General features: G+C 40.3%; 1 protein-coding gene across 1 annotated transcript in view; it reads right to left on the bottom strand.

Moving 5' to 3' along the window:
• The window catches only part of EGLN1 (egl-9 family hypoxia inducible factor 1), a 44,663-nt gene that overhangs the window by 3,819 nt on the left and 21,130 nt on the right, over positions 1-19,714 (bottom strand). Inside the window, exons 3-5 of the mRNA XM_009644141.2 lie at positions 4,964-5,083; positions 2,521-2,657; positions 1,024-1,091 (exon numbers count right to left, since the gene is read on the bottom strand). Of these exons, the coding sequence (XP_009642436.2) occupies positions 1,024-1,091; positions 2,521-2,657; positions 4,964-5,083 (325 nt within the window). The remainder of the gene's footprint in view (positions 1-1,023; positions 1,092-2,520; positions 2,658-4,963; positions 5,084-19,714) is intronic.

The raw sequence follows: 19,714 nt of genomic DNA, 5'->3' as shown, positions 1-19,714 counted from the left end.
CCGGCATCCCTGACAGCCTGGGAAGCCACCGTGCCTTGCTGGGCATGCGCCACCAAGCAGCGGGACAGCCCGCCCGGACGGAGCTGAGGGACTCCCATCGTTTCTTTGCAAGCCAGGCAGGAGCTGCAGTGCTCTCACCACTCCCGAAATGCACAAAGTCACCGGCTGCACCAAGGGGGACTCAACTAAACTGCAGCTTCCGCAGCCGCTAGACAGCTCTGGGGCTACTTGTGAGCTTCAGATGCCTAACAGCAATGAATGGAAATCTCATTCGGAAATGACCAGGGCACACGTCCTCAACATCATTGGTTTCAGAGCTCTTGACGAAACCGTGGAGAAACTGGCCCTGTGCATGTCTGTGCTTTGTGGTACACCTGATTTTGGTTTATTTTTAAACTACTGTAACAAACACAAAATCGTGATGGCAATTAAAAGCATGACAGAAGTCCTAGGCCATTTCTCCTTATAATGCTAATTTGAACAGGAAAATTAGATCAGCTTCCTCTTGAGGGAGAAGCCAGAAAAAGAAAACAGATGCTAGATATGTGGAATTGGAAACGAAGGAAGTAACTCTATTCTTTGATTCCAGATTTTAATTTTAGGCTTTTGTTTTTGCAATATAGAGATTCTAGTCAAGCTAAGTTGTATTCACTTGTGGAATCACTATATTCGATCAAAACTCTTTCCAGGGCTCTCGGTTCCACAATGCCTCACAGTCTCTGGTGTATTTATCCTCCATACCTATTAGGGAGACAAGGCTAGGGAGAAGCTGTATCCCCCATATCAAAGTACCGAGCAGCCTCAGGTCTCAGCGGAAGTGTGAGCAGGAGAAGGCACTGACCTGGATTTCGCAAGTCGCTGCCTAGCAGCTCAACCACTGGGTCACCTTCCCAGTAAAACCTGACTCTGAGTTACGCTGTTTTTCCCCCCCTTTTTGTGCACGGGGTGGGACACAGATGAGGCTGAACTACTTAGCTATTCTTCCAGAAAAAAAGAACACAGAAGATATTAAAAAGAAATTACCTGTTAGATATTTTACTTTAGCTCGTGCTCTTTCATCTGCATCAAAATACCACACAGTTATTGCGTACCTGGGGAAACAGATGGGAGAAGAACTCCTGAACTATGAAGAAAAACAGTGAAGCACTTGACATAAAATACAACCTAAATGAGATGATACTTCTAAAGTCTGACAGCAGAAATATTTCATAAAGCACAAAGCAAGGAGGTTTTTTTTTTCTATTAGTAGGTATTGCCTGAACAGTCATTGAAAGGGTAACACTGATGGCTGTTAAGTTTACGCTTCTTTTTCCCCGATGAGTTGCTATGCTATGATGGTTCTTGCCCAGAATGCATAGTATAGTCTCTGTCCTTATCACCTTGCCCTGTGACCTCACCGTTTACTTTACGTGGTCAAGTCCATCACTGAGTCACGCTGCGAGAACCTCTTTTTTTGGAGAACCTCTTTTTTTGGACATTTGCCACAAGGGAAAATTAACTACCCCTTCTTACACAGCTCCTTTGGTTTTCCACTGCCTGGGGAGGATTTAAATATGAAATGCCAGCTATTGAGAAAAGACTTTAAGGAGCTTTAGTAAATGGCATTTCACCCTCTGACTGCTGGGAGCACAAAGGGGGAGGGGAGAGCGGTACAGCCTCCCGAAAGGCTGCAAGAGGACGTGCTGAGGGTAGTTTCAAGTTACTTCTTGCAAAGGTACTTGTGTTATCTCACAGCTCCAGCCAATGCTCAGTGCTCTGGCCAGGCAAGCGTGTTTCGACATGGGCAACAGGAAGTTTGGATCAAGGACTCCAGGGATTTTTACCTATTAACGTTATCTGGAAACACCACTCAAGATGTGGGGGTGGTGAATGCGGGTACCTTTAGCATCATCCCCTGCCCTGTACTGAGGGACAAAGGAGACATCAAGTTCCGCCTGTGTCTCTGACTGGGAGCAACTCCTCTAACACTCCAGAGGAAGGGAAGATTTGTGTATAAATGGTCGTTTCTGCCTCAAAGCCCCCCCCCAATTCCTGAACTAGAATGAGGTGGCTTAGCTTGAAAAATGACTATTTTCTAACAACTTTCTCCCGACAAGAGGGGACACAAAACCGAAGTACCTAGTACAGGAAGGTACTAAGGACAAAGGGAAGGGAGGAGAGCATAAAGCTATTACAGAGAAGTAATGAAGACCACACCCCTTGGCTAAGGTAGGGTCTGCTTACGGCTCTGCGTGCTTCTACCCAGTTCTGCCAAGTACATGCTCAGAAACTTCTGGCATTTCCAGTCCTTCCCACCCACTCAAGAGGATGTCTTCTCCAAAATAAGAGATCAGACATTGGTACAAACTCAGCAGAAGCCTAATCAATTGGTAGAAAAAAAACCCTGCAACTGCAACTGTACATGGAAAGATCTGGGATCAGGTCATAATTCACGGTGTCACTCATTTCTCATTAGGATTTGTTCATTTCTTGATAACAAGAGGCATCATGCAATATATAGAGAGAGTCCATCAGCCCTACCTTGTAGCAAATGCTGGCTGTACTTCATGAGGGTTGCGGCGATCAGACCAGAAGAATAGCAGTCTATCGAATTTGGGTTCAATATCAGCGAATTGGGCTTTACCTTCTGGAAATATCCGAAGAATGCCTCCACTTACCTACAAATTAAGTAGTTAAAACCAGTGCTTGAAAACAATGTCTCATTGTATTTAAAAGTATTGAATATCACATTTTCAAATATTTCAGACACTTGGAACTGAAATAAAAGCCTTTATCAGATGCTACAGAAATTATGAATCTATGGTTTTTCTGTTGATACATGTCATTTAACAAAACATTTTACACATTTTTCACTGACTAATTCCAGAATGCTTGCAAATACTAAACCTCCATTCGTGTTTTAGTAAAAAGCTACAGGTTTAGATTGGTTGTTCTTTAGCTGCATTACCTACCCACAAAAAATAGAAAGGACTGACTGATAACACACAGGTAGCTAAAAATATGCCAATACAGATGAGAGAAACACTGTATTTCACATCCAAATTTTACGCTTCCCCATTAAAGAGACTGTTTCATTTAACAGCAGCACAAGTTTACATCATGTTTCTGTAATTAAGGTGAGGAAAGAATGGGAAACTTCAAACTAAAGCTTGACTCTCTATTACTCCTGGTCAATTTAGATCTCTTTCAGGCTTTGAAAAACAATAGGACCTACCTATGCATGCCTAGAAAACAGCGGTTTTCTAGGTGCAGTTAATTATTTTTAAGTCACGTTAAGTTCTTCCTACTGATGGTATTGACATTGTTAAATCTAACTGTAGATAGCCACCGTAGACCTTCATGATAAAGTCATAACAGTGCAAGTACTAAACAAGGTAACTGATATAAAAGATGTTTTTTTAACTGTGGTCTAGATCAGCAAACAAGAAGTGACAATCTAGATCAATTTGTTCTCCTAAAGAAAGCTTGAGTTTCTTTCTTTGCTAACCAATATACTTGGTAATATATTAATTTGTAATTTAAAATAGATTTTGCAGGAAATTAAATACCTTTATTCATAAATTAAATATCCAGCTAGTAAATTTTTCACAGTTATTGTGAAAATGCAATTTGCTTGACTCCTACACTCTGGTATGTAATTATTTTTTTTTTTTTCCAGGAGAGAAGCCGTAAATCAGCTAAAAATGCCCCAAAGCTGCATTTGAAGATGTTTAGTCCAATCAGTGCACTTATACGTGAAGAAGCTATTATGGCAAAAAAGGCTAGTTATTCATTTTCTAATTGAAGGATCAAATTTGACATTTCAAAGAGCAAGTCAGAAACAGAAAGCTTCAAATGCATCCATTTCTGACTCAGCTTTCCGATCTACCATTTTTACACATGTGCATTATCAGTCTCATTGTCTTGTCCAGCTCTTCTAAGAAATAGAGAACACTCAAGAAAAGGGAAAAAAAAAAAAAAAGAAAAAGAAAACCTCCCAGCTGCAACCTGTGTTATCCATATCTGGTGCACCTAATTCACAGAAACTGGCAGCTTATATGCTCTTCCACATGCTACTTCCAAAGTACGATGGAAGTATCAGTAGTTTTATCTTTTTTTTCCATGAAGAATGAGAATAAAGTTCTCCATAGCTAACTGCACAGCAATCAAGGAATAAACAAAGCTGTCTTTGCATTACTCTCTCATGCTTTCAATACAGCCAGTTAGCTACGTCCATTCTTCAAATCTAACTAATCTCACCGAATCGCTAGGAAAATCCTTATTAAAAAGTTACTTTATCATAGTCACTACATCTATGGAGAGTTTTGAGGCACTGGTAGTAAATTCTTAGACCGCTTAAACTGTGTTATAAATCCTTATCTATTCTACATCCTGTATCTACAGTGATACAAAGACTTGTGCTGCTTTGAACTGTACTGACACAGCAATAACAGCAATACTCGGCTTATTTGTAACCACTCCCAAGCTACAGCATCTTTCTTTCTATAAGCATACCCAATTAAGTAATCTTGTTGCACAAACAGTAAACTCAAGATTCAACAGGAATATAGGGAGAAATAAACTAACAGCAATTGTCTTTCAAATATTATTTTCTCTTTGTGTATGTGCGTGTGGGTGTTTACCATATAAATAAGGTACAGTAAGTTGCATAATTAGGTATTTATGAAACTTGGATACTAGCAGATACTTATAATTAAGAAACATACATGAAAAACATGCAACTTTCCTTTAATCTCACAGTCAAGGAGGTCCTGCTGGCATCACTCAAAACCTTGAAAATAAATGCCCTCATCTCTATCTGCTCTAACAGCAGAATCAGGGGGGGCAAAAGATACCCACAGTTAACATAATTTAAGAACAGAACTAAGGCACAAAAATAAGGACATGAACAAAGACCTGTAGCATGGGTGCATTAGCAAGTATATGTAAAGAAAAAAAGTTACAGAAAGGAATTGTCACATACCTTGGCATCCCAGTCTTTATTAAGATAATATATACAAGTAACACATCTTCCGTCTCCATTTGGATTATCAACATGGCGCACATATCCTGTCCCATTGCCTGGATAACAAGCCACCATAGCCTAGAGTCAAAGAATCAAACATGTAATTAATTTTATCTGGGGAAAATGTGGGGGAAAAGTCTACATTTTATTTTTTATTAACTCTTAAGTAATTCATACATAAGACATAAGCAACAGAAAAATTAAGTTAGAAATACATTTTTCTAATCTGTGTTTTCTTTTCTAGTCAAAAACTGGTTTTGAACACAAACAGACATCTAAAAGGCATGAAACACATTGAGAAGAACACTGTTAATTAAGGTATGGAAGGTGGGGCTGCTCCCATGCTGTGACTAATCCTTCAGGCTTCCCTTCCTTGAACGAAATACAAGAGAGGAAAAATGTCTTGTGTAGAATTAAGTAGCATGTGCTTCTCCTTGTGATAAGAATACTCGTTTCCAGACTCAAGTTCACAGACAGCTGTCTTTTGGATTTTTTTTTTTCCCTTCTGTGTTTCCAAGGCAAAGAATTCCTCCTCAAAACATAGCGTCAAACTTTATTTTCAGAAGACTTTTTAAACAAGACCATTAGCCCATCTTACTCAATCACTCCAAGTACATTCTTGGGCTTGTGTTTTGTCCTGTACATAGATCTTTGAACCTTTGTTGAAACAAGCCTACATGTACAACAAAAACATCCTTTTTAGTCAAGAAGTGAGAAATTGAAAACAGACACTGAACCGTAATCTGCAATAACCTTCATCATCAAACATCAAACGCCTCCCCGTGCAGTAGTGTATTTAACTTCCCATGCTGCACTGAGCTCAGCTGACTTGAAAGACCCTTAGAAGGTGGTGGTTTGGTTTCTTGAGCCTTCAGACATGAGGATGTGCCTGTGAAACAAGCTGGTCATCTTGCTAACGGATGGCCCGATTAGCTTCATCAGCTATCAGTTCACATGGCCCACTGGCTTGCTGTATGGCACATCCCCATATCTTTATGCATTTGCTGGAAATAGTAATAATTTCAGGTTTTTTTTGACAGAGATCAGAACAAAGTTTTCCAGGCCAAGACATCCACTGCGACCACAGTGCCTGCAGTGACAATATCCCAGCTGCAAAAAGTCATAACATGAATTTAAAAGAAAAGCAAAAAAGTGAGTTTCTACCAAGAATCCAACAGGCTACTAACCTCAATGAATGCCTGCTGTCTAAAAAAAACCCTAAGGTTAAGTCAGAATTTAAAGTCAGATCTCTGGATTGCAAACTCTTTCACCTCTCTTACATAAAATATCAAAAATAGTTTTCCCAATATAGTGTTATCTGCGAAATGTAACCCATCACATTAAAGTATTTCAAATCAACTGTTTCAGCGCATTTTTTGCTTTATACTGGTAATTTTAACTTCCTGCCCCCTTTTTAAAATGTTAACAAATAAAAGCCTTCCACAGCTTGCATTACTCGCAAGAAACTGTGCTTTGAGCAGGCTAAGAAATAGCTTAAAGTACTTGCAGTTGAATCAGTAAAACATTTGTATATCCCATGTAAGTAGAGTGGATTTTGCTATAGCAGGAAACACTTTAAAATCTCTTTTTCCTTATATACTTTACTAAGGGAAGAAGCAATTTTTTGGTAGCTCCTTCTAGGCTGAAATCAGAACATAGTTTTTGCCAAATAGCAGCACCGTGGTTATAAAAATACCTAAAAATGAAGCCAAACTTCATTCACAGGAGATGGCTACACTGCATGAAAAGTCCTTGAAACTACAAAATTCAAATATACTTGTAATTTTGAGATTGGGCACTTCAGCTGCTCGGTCCCTTTCCAGTAATCATAGTGTAGTCATTATGGGTCTCACGTTATGACAACATATTACATGTAACAAGTAATGTGACTTAATATTTGGTAAAGTCATTACTTATCGGTTTCGCTGCAGGAAGATAAACCCACAAAAATCAAAACAGTGAGTTAAAGATACCAAATAATGTAATAAGGGTTCTGTAATTTCCTTTCTTACAGAGAAAAAAGGAACGAAACAAAAGCAAAGCTGGGCTGGAAGAGGAAGATAATTGGGTTTCCACTGAAAGCCAACCCTCTTGAAAAAAATCCCAAGTACCACGGAAACCCTATCAAGCTCTCATGAAGCTTGAACAGCACTGAAAGCAGATCCAGGTCCAATCCTGTAACAGCATTCCTAACAACAGGGAAGATTTAATTTAAGGGTTTTTGCTGGTAAGTTAGCATGTACATTAAACCCTGACATTAACTGTTGCTCAACACCTGTGTGACACAGCCACTAAAACTCATTCAGAACAAAGAAAACACTGAGACCGAGTAGCTAGAGCAAAGCCAATTCTCACTGAAATCACAAGGAGTTAGGACTCAGGTATGGAAAGGGTCTTCAGGCACGTAAATGACCGAAGCATCTGTCACTGAGCTAAAAAACCTAATATTAGAAGTTTAGGGCAGTTCCCAGGTCTCTGGCCAACACCGGGGTTTTTTCAAAGGCACACTTGGTTGCCTCCTGTTCCTCAAAAAGATAATTTTGCAGTTAGAGAAGCATGAATTTGCATCCTATTGCAATAGTTTCATTTATAAGGTACTGAAATGGGTACTTTTTCTCTTTGCTGAAGGGAAATCAAGAAAGGAATCTTTTAACATCAACATTGCTGAAGAAAATGAGGACCAGCATCACTTTCTGCAGAAAGTCTGGGGGAACACCAGTCATCATCAACCTCACATAAAGAGCAGCCATATTCAGTGTCAGAAGCATTTCATACAGTCATTTGAGTCTAAAATACTGTCAGCATTTAAAAAAAACCCTTGTTTTTGACTTTAGAGTCTGAAACTTCTGCTATTATCAACTGCAAGAGACGAGAAACAGTTTTGCTGCGATAACTTATCTAATATGTATTTGTTATAACAGCAAGAATGACTCAGCCTTTAGCGGCAAATTGGAAAGCAAACAAATTTGCGATTCGGCTGGTGTAGCATAATATACATTGTTTTTGCCAGTTAGTGTGACAATTCCCTCGCCCCAATTGAACCATGATAAGGAAAGTCACAAAATGTAACAATTTGCAGGACATGGGAAATATATTGCTTTGTGAAACAGTATAAGTGAGTTCGTGTCAAACTGTCATGTACTGCAAAATTACCCACATGGAAAGGACAAAAAAAGTGACCCAGATAAATAATGAAGTCTTTTGGTGGTGGTGGTTTAACATTTTACGGTATAAATAAGTAAGCAAATACACGTATGCCAAGCAGAGAGAAAATTTGGGGTGTGCGGCTTTTTTTTTTTTTTTAACCACAGTTACTGGCAGTCAAGAGAACCAGGCACCCGAGACCAGAATGCCCAAGACTCCTTAACATTTTAGACTATGAACAATGAAGTTGCTGGCTCTCCAAAACAAAGCCACCTGTCTCATCAGTTCTCCCATAAAAGTAATCGATGAGTTCCAACTCAAGGCATTACTTGCATTTTCTTACTAGACAAGGTCTCCCCTTTGGTGCTTCTTGGGCATTACAATTTTTAAGCATTCAGTAATCTTAGTTTCTGCAAAGAAATATATTTAAGACACACACTGGATTTGCTCACCCACTCGATTCCTTTGCAAACGCTTTTAATACTAACCTTCTTTAACCCAAGAACATTCTCTTTTAGGCTGAGCACTCATGCCTAGCACATGAGCGCTGTCCTAAGATACCCTCTGGAATTCATGAGTAATCGAGAAAGCATGAAAGCGCCCTCACCACTCTGCAATCCGCCCAATTTGTGTTTATCAAACCAAAGCACTCACACACTTAAGAAGCTGCTGATCGCTAACTCGTGTACAGATGGTCTACTTGCAAATGTTTAACTCTGGAAAATTAACTTTAGGCCATCGGCCCAAACGAGCAGCATTAAGTTGTTAACCGAAGAACTGATTGAAACCACAATTTTTTTGCTAAGCATCAGGATCCTTAGAGTGTCAGCCATTACTCTAATTAGCAGTTAAATGCACAAAGGTAACATCAGAGGGAATAATCCACAGTCCATACACTTTTGTTCACTATGTAAAGAGGCATCAGCTAAAACACTCAACCTTGGGAGCCACAGCACATCAGCGCAGCTGAAAATGTGATTTCATTTGGAAGTAGCTTTGACGTCCTTCCACAGAGAATTAAGATACCCTCACCCATATATAAAAAAGGAAGACTCGCAGATAAACAGACTGAAGCTTTTTCCTCTATTTTTTCCATTCCTCTTGCAGTGGGATACCTGCAAGTTTAGTTATCATTCCTTAAAAAAAAAAAAAAAGGAAGCAGTAATAGCAAACACTTACTGAAGAGGGGAAAATACCAGTTAACGTGACAACGTAAAATTCCTTGGGGGGGGGGAACGACACCCAAACCACAAACATAAAATGGAGAGAGGACGTGTGTTCTGTCATATTAATTTATTAATGTAAAATAACTTTATTGTTTAGCTCAGATTAAAGAAAGCTGCATCAGTCAAGGAGATGTCACTTTTGCTGTTTGCTGAAGGAACTGCAAATCTCAGTGAGCAAAACAAGATGTCTAAACGCAAGACCAATTACTTCCTACCAAAATTTATCAGATGTTCTCACAAAGACTTCACTGGAAATCCTTGGCATGGGTCATCTGACAGATTATTCAAAGAAAGAAAAAAAAAAACCCCACACACCACCAGAATGAAGAACCAAAAGAAAAAAAAATAAAAATCTGACCTGTCCCTGTTTGGTCCATCTGTGAAGTATTTCTAGTTCAAGAAATTGTTCATCCCTGACAAACAACGGTCCTGAGGAAATACATTCCAGTTTAAGCACACATCAACCTATGATTTTTCACAAGGTATACAAAGTAACAATCAAATTGAAGGAAAAAAGACTGTATTGGTACTACCTTGTCTGAGCAACGTCAAGATTACTGACTTAAACATGCTAAGGCTTGGATTCATACAACTTGGCTTGGCTTCATAACTCTTCTGCAAATTCTTCACAAGCAGAGACAGAAACTTGCAACAGAAAGAAAATATCAGTGGGGAGAAACTCCTGTCAGCCTTATTCAAAACAGAGGAAACTGAAAGGGGTAAAGTAAACTCTTTGGGACACAGCTAATCCAAGTATTTCCATACTAACTTTCATCGGAGTAGAACTTTATGCTAACATCCTCCATGACCTAGTAAGCAAGACTAGCGAACCAAGTTTTCACACAAGTCAACACTGTGAAACTGGAAAAGCTGGAGAAAAGTATCAGCCCCTTCAAAGATTTAAAAGTCCATGCCTTGCAGTCATCGTCAACTGGAGAACCTGCAAGAGGAAAGCCAACGACTACTTATGGGCTTAAAAATTAAGGCAGTAGTCCCTGTGAGAGAAAGGGAATCTGTAACTTTGAGTTAGAAGCCAACATAAAGAAGAGACTGACACATTGCAGCAGCTTTGAATCATTTATCTTTACACCCTCTCTCCTCATACTCTACATACAGCCATTCTATTAGCAAAGCAGTACAAGCTATCATTTCCTGCTCTATTTTTCTCTGCAGATCTGGTAAAACACCTAGTTACAGATTAAAAAAAAAAAACAAAAACAAACCACCAACCAAAAACCAAAAAGCAAACAACCCAAAAAACCCCAATTACTTCAAATACCAGCTATTTGGGCCATCTTCTGGCAAGCACAGAGTAAGCTGTTCTTCTAGGCAAAAACAACTGAAAGCAAGGACAAGCGCAGGTCACCCCTCTCCTGTGGCTGCTGAAGGTAGCAGCAGCAGTTTTAACAGAAAAGTAGGCTTGGCAAAGCTGCCAGCTCTTGAGCTGGCAAAGGGAAGGCAAACTGAACTGAGAACAGGGATGAAAAATGAACTCAGATAGGAAGGGAGAGAGGAAAAACTGAGAGTTGACATAGCCAATTACGCTATAAATAGCATCAGCACATGGCTATATACACAGATTATATCTTCCATGAGCTTCTAGGGAGTCCAGAAACTAATGGTAACCTGACCTACCTCACTTCTTCCCAGGCCTTTCAATGCAACGGCCAACACAAAATTTCAGCTTGCTTTGACAGAACCACATTTCATAAGCATACAAAATCAAGCGACATAACATACCATCAAAAAGTTTGGCACAACAGATTAATACTTTTACTACATTGCTTATTTCTAACTTGCCAATCAGACATTGATTTCTCAGACTGAAGTTCAGAGAAAGCTCTGCCAACCTAGCAGTTCAGTGGCAGGCTCTTCAACTTCTCTTCAGATTAAGTCACTCTACTCTTGCGTCTTCAGTTTTATGTGACATTTACCTGCTTACAACATTTTCTTCACACATCCTAACAAACTGACACAAATGAGAAAGCAGAAACTTTCATTCTGGTTCAGTGGCTGCGTTCAGCCCAGCACTCTAAGGCCAGAAGATCCATGTGGAGTTTGGATGCAAACACCTTGAACGTAATCAGGGTGCCACTCGGCAAACAAGCTCAGCTGTTTTTCACTGTAGCTATATAAAGTTTGGTACCACCCCTTTACCAATCAATTCTAATTGCACTCAACAGCAGGACCACATGAAGTTGATTTCCAAATATCATTCCCTTCATTCATGAGTGTGCAAGGAAACATGCATGAGCCCTTGAATGGCTGAAAAACTACGCATGTGAGTTTGGAAAATTTGTAAATTCTTCCAAATGGCCCAGGGAAAACCCAGAACTGCAGTTGCTTAAGTCTGATATTCAGGAAATTACTGTAAATGTGGGATGTGCTCACACTTTGATGAATACGTCTAATAAATAAAAAAAAACTTAACATAGGATAGAGAAGCTCCCATGAAACTATCAAGGAAGAGCCATTAACCTGGGGGAGATGGTGGAGATTCTCCCCTCAGGGACAGAAGGCACATCCCCCTGTACAGAGGCTTTGGCTGAGCCCTGAGGAAAGCAGGGCGATAGGAGACATGCATCTCAAAAGGTGAACTGATGAGCGACTGAAACCACTGTTACAGATAGACATAACAGGAAGACCTAAAATACACTTCCTAACTCCCAGCTGAAGTCCTGCAGCCCCCACCACTGCTACTGAACTGAGATAACATTTAAACATTAACAAGGTTCTCTCTGCTCCCCTGTACCTGAGCTTGTAAAGCTGCAAGCGTCAAATCTCCAAAAGCAAAGAGAAGAGACCGCTGAGTCAGCTTACAAGCTTCAGGGATGAAAACAAAGGTGGTATCTTTTCTTAATAGTTAACACGCTGGCGTTTTCCAGGCTGCTAGCCAAGTTAGGTAGGACAAGCCTATTCTCAAAATTGTGTCAGTTAAAACAGCACCTTTTGGTTAAAAACTGTATCAGTGAAACTGGTGCACATACCTTTGCAGTCCTTCAGTCTTATGAAGGCCTAGCTTCCATTAGCTTAGTCTAACTGCTTATTGGGAAAATAAATTAGGAAAATAAAAGTGGGTTCAAATCTAAAAAAGAGCACAGAGAGTTGGGCACTGGCTTAAACAGGATATTAAAAAAAAAAAAAGCAAAGTTTACCTAATGCATCTCTGAACATAAACAATGTCTTCAAGCCTAAACCACCTGCATTCCCTTAAGAAAAAAAAAAAAAAGATTTCATATGAGCACATCCAAGCTATGTTAGTGCTTCAAAGGACTAATAGCTCCCCTAAGGTTCAACACGACACATTCTGAATAGTTTTGATATCAAAGTCTATTGCAAACTTAAAAAAAAGTCAACAACCTAGAATAAAAAAAAAAAAAAGTCCCCCAAATACACCTAAATGAGGCTTCCCGAAGAAGGTAGGTGAAAGCACTGACACTGGGGCAGACAATTCTCTCTTAAAAGCCTAGGAGCAAACACAACACTCGACTTGCAGCCTAGAAGGGTTTAAAGCATACTTTGTGTCAGTCTGTGTCTGTCTACATTATGATTAAATAAGTTGACCAGTACACTGCAGCTTCAAACAACTGTTGAATAATGTAAAATGTGTTTGTAGAATTGGCTGGCCTCCATGGATAACTCCCCATTCCCTCCAAGAGAAGCTGACTGGTGATTCAGTGTTTTGGCGTTGACAGAGCAGTCAGTCAATCAACACAAATTTTAAGAGTCTGGTTTTAATTTAACATCGTAAATGCTTTGAAATGAATAATACCATTTAGAAAATAAGTACTTTGAAACTTTTTTCCCCAAGATGGGGCAGAACGTTCTGCTCTCACATGAGACTAGTCAACTTCCTAGTTTCATCACTAATCATTCAGAAGAGTACAGAGAAGCAACATCTTGTAAGAACTAAAAATAACATGTTAAAACAGATTACAACAGTGCACTAAAATAGAAGTCTCATTCAGCTACATCACTTAAAATATATTCTGACAGTAGCTTGTGCACACCAGATTTCCAGAGCCAACCACATGACATCAGCAGGCACACCGATGGATGACACGTGCAAAAGCGTGGTTACCTATTTTAAGATTATTACCTACCATCAGTGAATTTGTTCAGTTGTGCGAGATCTACTGGATAAACCAAACTTGTATAACCTCAAAAATAAAGCATGCACACTAGCCCAAACTTCAAAGCTGGAGACTGTTTGTACTTTTTAATACCAGGAGAAGCTGCAGAGGAAGAAACCCCAAGGATTAAGGGTGGGCAAAGGGTGGTTGGTTTTTGGTGTTTATTTTTAAACAAAACCTCACAGTAACATCCATGGAAGTAAATGGCTGAGAAATTTGCCATTTAAAGAACATCACTCATATTTACTACAATTCTCCCTGCAAAACTATACGTACTGAGAAGCCTGAAACTTCTCCCCTGTAGAAAAAGAAACCACATGATAGTTTTGCTAAATACTAGGACATGTATATATACACACACACACATATATAAAGGACTGATTTTAGTTATTTCATTTCTTACTCAAAACAGTAATTTTGTTTCTGCTTTAAGGAGCAAAATAACCATATAACTGAAACTTAGCTTGCACGAAAGATACCTTTATATACGTTTGAATGTTGTACAACTGCATAGTAATAGGACTGTGTGTTCAGTACTATGGTTGGCCAGACACTTGAAGGTAACTTGTGTACTCTAAGTATCTTAAAGTTTACTGCATCTACACAAACACTTGCTGAAGCATCCGAGTCAAGGTCTCAGCTACCACCTCCAGATTTTAACCGCAGAGGCATTTACTGCCATAAACAGTATGCTGAGGAAATGTATTTTTAAAATAGTTTTTAATGATATTTGCAAGGGGACATACATGATTCAGCATGCCCACAGCATTCCAAACTTGACACCATACACTATAGCATTCACTCCAACTATTAGAGTCCAGACAATTCTTTGAAATTATTTATAAATTAAAAACCCAAATAACTATGCACTGAAATGCTAATAGACAAAGCACTGCTTTAATTTATATTAACACTGCACAGAAGTCTGACTAAGGTTTAAAGCCAAATAGCAATGAACCAGCCTGTAACACGCTTTCAAGTCACCTACAATTTAAATCCAAGAAATGCTGACTCTGCCCATACTGCTTTTTATGGGCTTTCACACATAGACTGTCTCTATCCAAGCCCTTCTTTACAATCCCACCATCACACTGTAATAGGGCCTCTCTCCCAGATGGTATAAACAACACTTGGGGTTTTTTTTGGCTTTAACCAGATCACCCAGTGTATCCAGTTCAAATGTAAGCAGGCATTATACAAATCTATGGGTGTTCCAGCTGTGTCGGGCTCCCATCAGCGCTCAGGGAAATCCTTGAGGAACAGCTGCGGCCACATGGAGTTCAGGGCTGACCATAAACGCCAGGAGCAGGACTGCTGGCGTTGGCATGCGAGTCAGGAAAGCGACTGCAAAACCCACCCCTTCGATGCATGTCCCAGCAGAGGCAGCTGCATTATCCCAGGTTTAGGAGGCGTTCTGCTGCGCCGGGGAGACTGCACCGGCTGGGCGAAAGAGCTGGAGGAGGGCGGCTCAGGAATGCGATGTATTTGCTCTTAGGAGTACGCGGCCACGTGAGCACCAGAAAGATCTGAATGTACCCAACGCTGACTCCAGGCAGAGAGAAACAAACTGCCCATCCTCGCCCAGCTGATACAAAAGCCCCACCGTTGTCTTAAATGCCAACTCGGCTGACTCTACAGCAGATTTACGCTCATGGCAGCAACAAGATCATCTTTAGGTTAGGACCTCCTGCAGAGAGCCGAGCTCCCTGGTGCTGCTACAACAGGCTTTATCCCACTCCCCCCATCAGTCACAACCACTTACGGCCCAAGAGACCAGCATGAAGGAAAAACACATCACACTCGTGCCTTGGAAAAAATAAAACACGTGGCATTACCAACTATCAATTGGTTAAGAAGAACCCATCTGGTTTGTTCTAAGTCCACTTATACTTCTTGTCAGGAAAAGGCTATGAAAACAACCAATCCAGGCAAAAAAGTTACCTACTTTCTTTCCTCCTTGCCACTATTTCAATAACAAAAATAGTATTTTATATATTCATCAAATTATTCACCCTTCCTAAAAGGCAAGTAGGCTTCTCCACTCATCAGCCCTTTACTGTGAACAACAACTAAAATACCCGTTGATGCTGCCTGTCAAGGCTCCTGTCAATCACCATTGCTATGACTGTAACTCAACAAGTATCGTGGTTAGAAGTAGGATGCTAACCTCAAACTCCACCCTAAAAGTCAGAAGGTGGCATAACCCAAACTGCACACCAAGTGATGACGTAAGAAGAAACGCTGTAAGTGCATGAAACCTGACGTTGAGGGGAACAAGAAGAAAGCCTCTCTGAAACAACTTGTCACTCAGATCTTTTTCCCCTTTCAAGGTATTCAGAAGGGCACAGAACCAGGACCTCTCTCCCCAAATAGTCACATGTAAAGTCAGAAATCCTAACACCACCTGAGTTCGCATGCAGCCGGTACTTACATACTCTTAAACCTTCTTAAAAGCACGAAGTTTAGTAAAAAAGGGAAGCATACTGTTTCACATCCCACCCAGAAATGATGGATTTCAAGACAGGACACACACACCTCATTCTCTCATGTTTCCACAGGATGGATTTTTAGGGACAGGCAGAAAAACCTATCAGCAGTTTTTTTTTGGTAAATCAAAGGACAGTTAAAGCTTTACAATCCACCATACTCACTGGGGAGAGATTGCAGAGATTAGCAACATTAGCCTAGACCAGAAGCGTCACGTCCATACCATGAGGACTGTTCCATAGGACTTACTTATGCAACCTACGTGCAAGATCTGCAGAGTTTAAGTTTTATTTTTCAAAGCCTGTTTCCGACTTTAAGTTGTGACCAAAACAACTACAATAAATATATATATATATAAAAATAAAAAAACACATGCAAGAAAATAGTCTTCAAACACGCTGAAACAACTCAATGATATGAGCTCATCGTCATCTCAAGCAATAGCCGTGGAAATTACTGATGGACAGATGCCGTACAGTGAAACGAAAGGAAAGTGAAGAAAGGGAAGCAGATACCAGAAGGAACAGCAGCACTGACAAAAGTCTGTGTTACCGGAAGGGGGAAAATAATGCTGAGTACCATGGGAACTAAGGAACAAGCGGAACAACAATCCTGCAAAATACTGGATTCTAGATTTCTATACAAGAAATCAACTTCCCCTTCAAGTCAGCAGGCAATCACTTCAGATTTCAGGGTTGGCAGAAGTGTATTTTTCAGCCACAGACCATACTTTAAAATTAAATTGCTACAACATTACTGAAAAGAAACAGCAAATCTGATACACTAACAGCGGATAGTAGCTCCTGAATAGGAGGACAGCATTTCAGAAAATTACCGATGGGCAGCCAACTGACTAACTTCCATTACGTGTAGTAGATGGCCCTGTATCTTTACACAAAAGATCCTTCAGATCCCAAAACTCACTTTGTATCCTCTCTAAGTCATTACCTGATCTGATGTGCAACCAAAGAAGGGGAAAACCAATTCTTCCCTTCAGCCTTTCTCTGGCTTCAGAAGGGGCAGGAACAGGAGGAGCGGGTAAGAACCCGTGGATGGCAGAGGCGCTTGCCAAACATGCGCTGCAATAACGAAGGGAGCAAGTTCCACAGCACGGGTTTTAATTGTGACTGCCCTGCTACTAACCCCATGAAATCAAGCTGCAAGCACTAATGACCGAGATACCCCATCTGGCCTCAGCTATAATTGCTTTTCTGTGTTCTCCGGTCCCTCAATCAGCCACACTACAAAACATCTCGGACATCACAGGTTACCCTCAGCACACAGAATTGCAACTGAAAATAAGAAAAAAGCCACCGCTCCATGCACAGCACAGTACTATCGGGCTCATATCCACCCACTGCGTGCAGAAGGCTGCTCACATAATCTGTCTCCCAGATAAAATGTTCACATGGAATGGCCTTGCAAAAAGCTAACTAGAAACAAAAAAAAAGGCAATTCAAATTGTAGGTGCTGTAGCAACAGATAACTGCAGTGTTTCTAACAAAATTCTACCATTAGTTCCAAATGGAATTGACTTATTTCATGGTTTAAATAATTACCTAGTTTTTGCTGGGGTTGGGTGCACACAGAATTATTATATATGAAGATTTAACTTATAATTAAATATAAATTCTTCAGGGAAAGCACTTATTCTTATGAGCAAAATGGGTTTGAGTCTATAGGCAGTAACACGTAACAGTATTATCTGTTTACTTAAAGCTGTTTAAGACTGAATTCACAAGTCAGAAAACAACAGAGCTTAGGATGCAATCTGAAAACAGCACAGTGCAGGATGCCAAAGAGGAGCCAGCAGGGTACCATGGCAGCTGGGGAGGACAACAGCACCCTGGGCTGCACTACCGGGAGCAGAGCCTGCAGGTTGAGGGAGGTGATGGTCCCCCTCGCCCAGAACTTGCTGGTCTGCAACTGTACAGGGCTCTTCTGGGTGCGGGGCTTTGCATTTGCCCTGGCTGATCTTCACAAGGCTGCTGCTGGCCCATGACTCCAGCCTCTCTGTATCTCTCTGAATGGCAGCTCTGCCCTCAAGCATTACTTGACTGGTTCCCCCAGCTTGGCAGACACACAAACCCTCAAGTGCCAGTAAAAGGACTATAATATATTTTATTCCCAGGATCAATACAAGCAATGCTATGCAGCTATCAGCAAGACTACTGAAAGTTACTCCAGAAAACAAGAATTTTCTTCCTTTGTAAAAGCAACCTCAATTAAGGGTTCCAAAGCCAGGATAACTCTTCCTTGCAAATGAAGGAGAGCTGACAAAAAAAAAGTGTAAGGGGTTTCTGAAAGGGAGAAACTTCAAAGAGACTCCATCTTCCTACCACTGGCAAATTCTGTTCTCCATGGAGCCCCTGAAGAATTCCTTCACTCCCTCTGGAAAACTGTGCCCAAACTGGGGGGAGGGGGAAAAAAAGGAAAGAAAAAAAAAAAAAAAAGGAAATAAAAAGTGTTTTGGAATTTTCCCTCATTCTAAGGCAATTTTTCTCTGGGGTTTTACTATTGAGCTATTACCAGCTGAACTACAGAAGCTGAAGCCTCAATGGTGAGGAGGAGTCATTTCTTATTTGCTTTGTCTTTCAATGGATGTACCTTCAAAGTAGCAGGGCGTGTGTTTAGAAAGACTAAAAAGCACAGTAAAAAGTAAAAAGTCAGAAGCAACACCTCTGCAACATCCATGTTGCAATATGAGAGGACAAACAGAAAATAAAGGTAGTTGATAGTATCTTTGACTACATTTCTTATCCTGTAGAGGAATATTATTTTCCATGTGTGCAAAGCTCTTTACAAAGTTACAGGACTAAATAGGTAAAAATCATGTATATTTATCTTACTAATATCTATATAGCCTACAATATAATTCTGGCATAGCCTTTGGCTCATGAGAGAGACCACTCCCGTTTTCTATTTTCGCTGAGGAAAATGACAAAGTCAGGACTCCAGTCTAGGAACTCCTGTGTTGTTCTTGAGCCTGTGCCAGGTGTTAGGAGGCCTTTGGGAGTCACTACATGTCATTTTCTCCAAGCTATAATGGATATTTAATAAAAATTTACTTCAGGCATTAATTTTAATGCAAAAATTAGACATTTTTAAGTGTAAAGCATTATAAACATGGATCTTATTCCCGAGGCATTCCAAAGTACTGGAACAGGCAAAGCAAACAGCAATAAAATAGTAAGTTGCAATAGGAATTTCACTACAGCAAACTAACTTCCTTTCAGTGAAAAATGAGAGTTACCAGCAGGATCCCCACAGGACCTGTACTTTTTGTACGTGACCTGGGAAAAGGGGGTGAGCAGGCAACGTTCACACGCAATATGGGTATGTGCTGCATAACCCATCCGAGCCCTGAGTGCAGAAAGAGGCACAGAAGGGTAAAATGATTCCAAGTGCCCGGACAAAGTGGCAGGTAAAATTCATTAAAGACTATGTGCAAAGGAATACTCTCAGGGGGGAAAAAAAAACCCCACCTTGTACACAGTGATGTCTTCTGAACTGGGTAGCATGGCTTTAGAAAAAAAATGTAGTAAATACAGGCACTTCTGCAAAGAACATCATCTCAGCACAGCAGCAGAGGCAACTAAAGTGTCATAAATCACTAGCCAGGGAAAGGCGACACAGAATACATCACTATGCCAGCACACAAATTCATGATGCACTTGTACATTAACACTGTAATTCTGGTTGCCTTAAAGAGGGATTAG

This window comes from Egretta garzetta, unplaced genomic scaffold (assembly GCF_000687185.1).
Source record: "Egretta garzetta isolate BGI_Z169 unplaced genomic scaffold, ASM68718v1 scaffold118, whole genome shotgun sequence".
NCBI lineage: Eukaryota > Metazoa > Chordata > Aves > Pelecaniformes > Ardeidae > Egretta > Egretta garzetta.
Note: the sequence above shows the minus strand (reverse complement) of the source record. Positions and strands in the feature narration are given on the sequence as shown.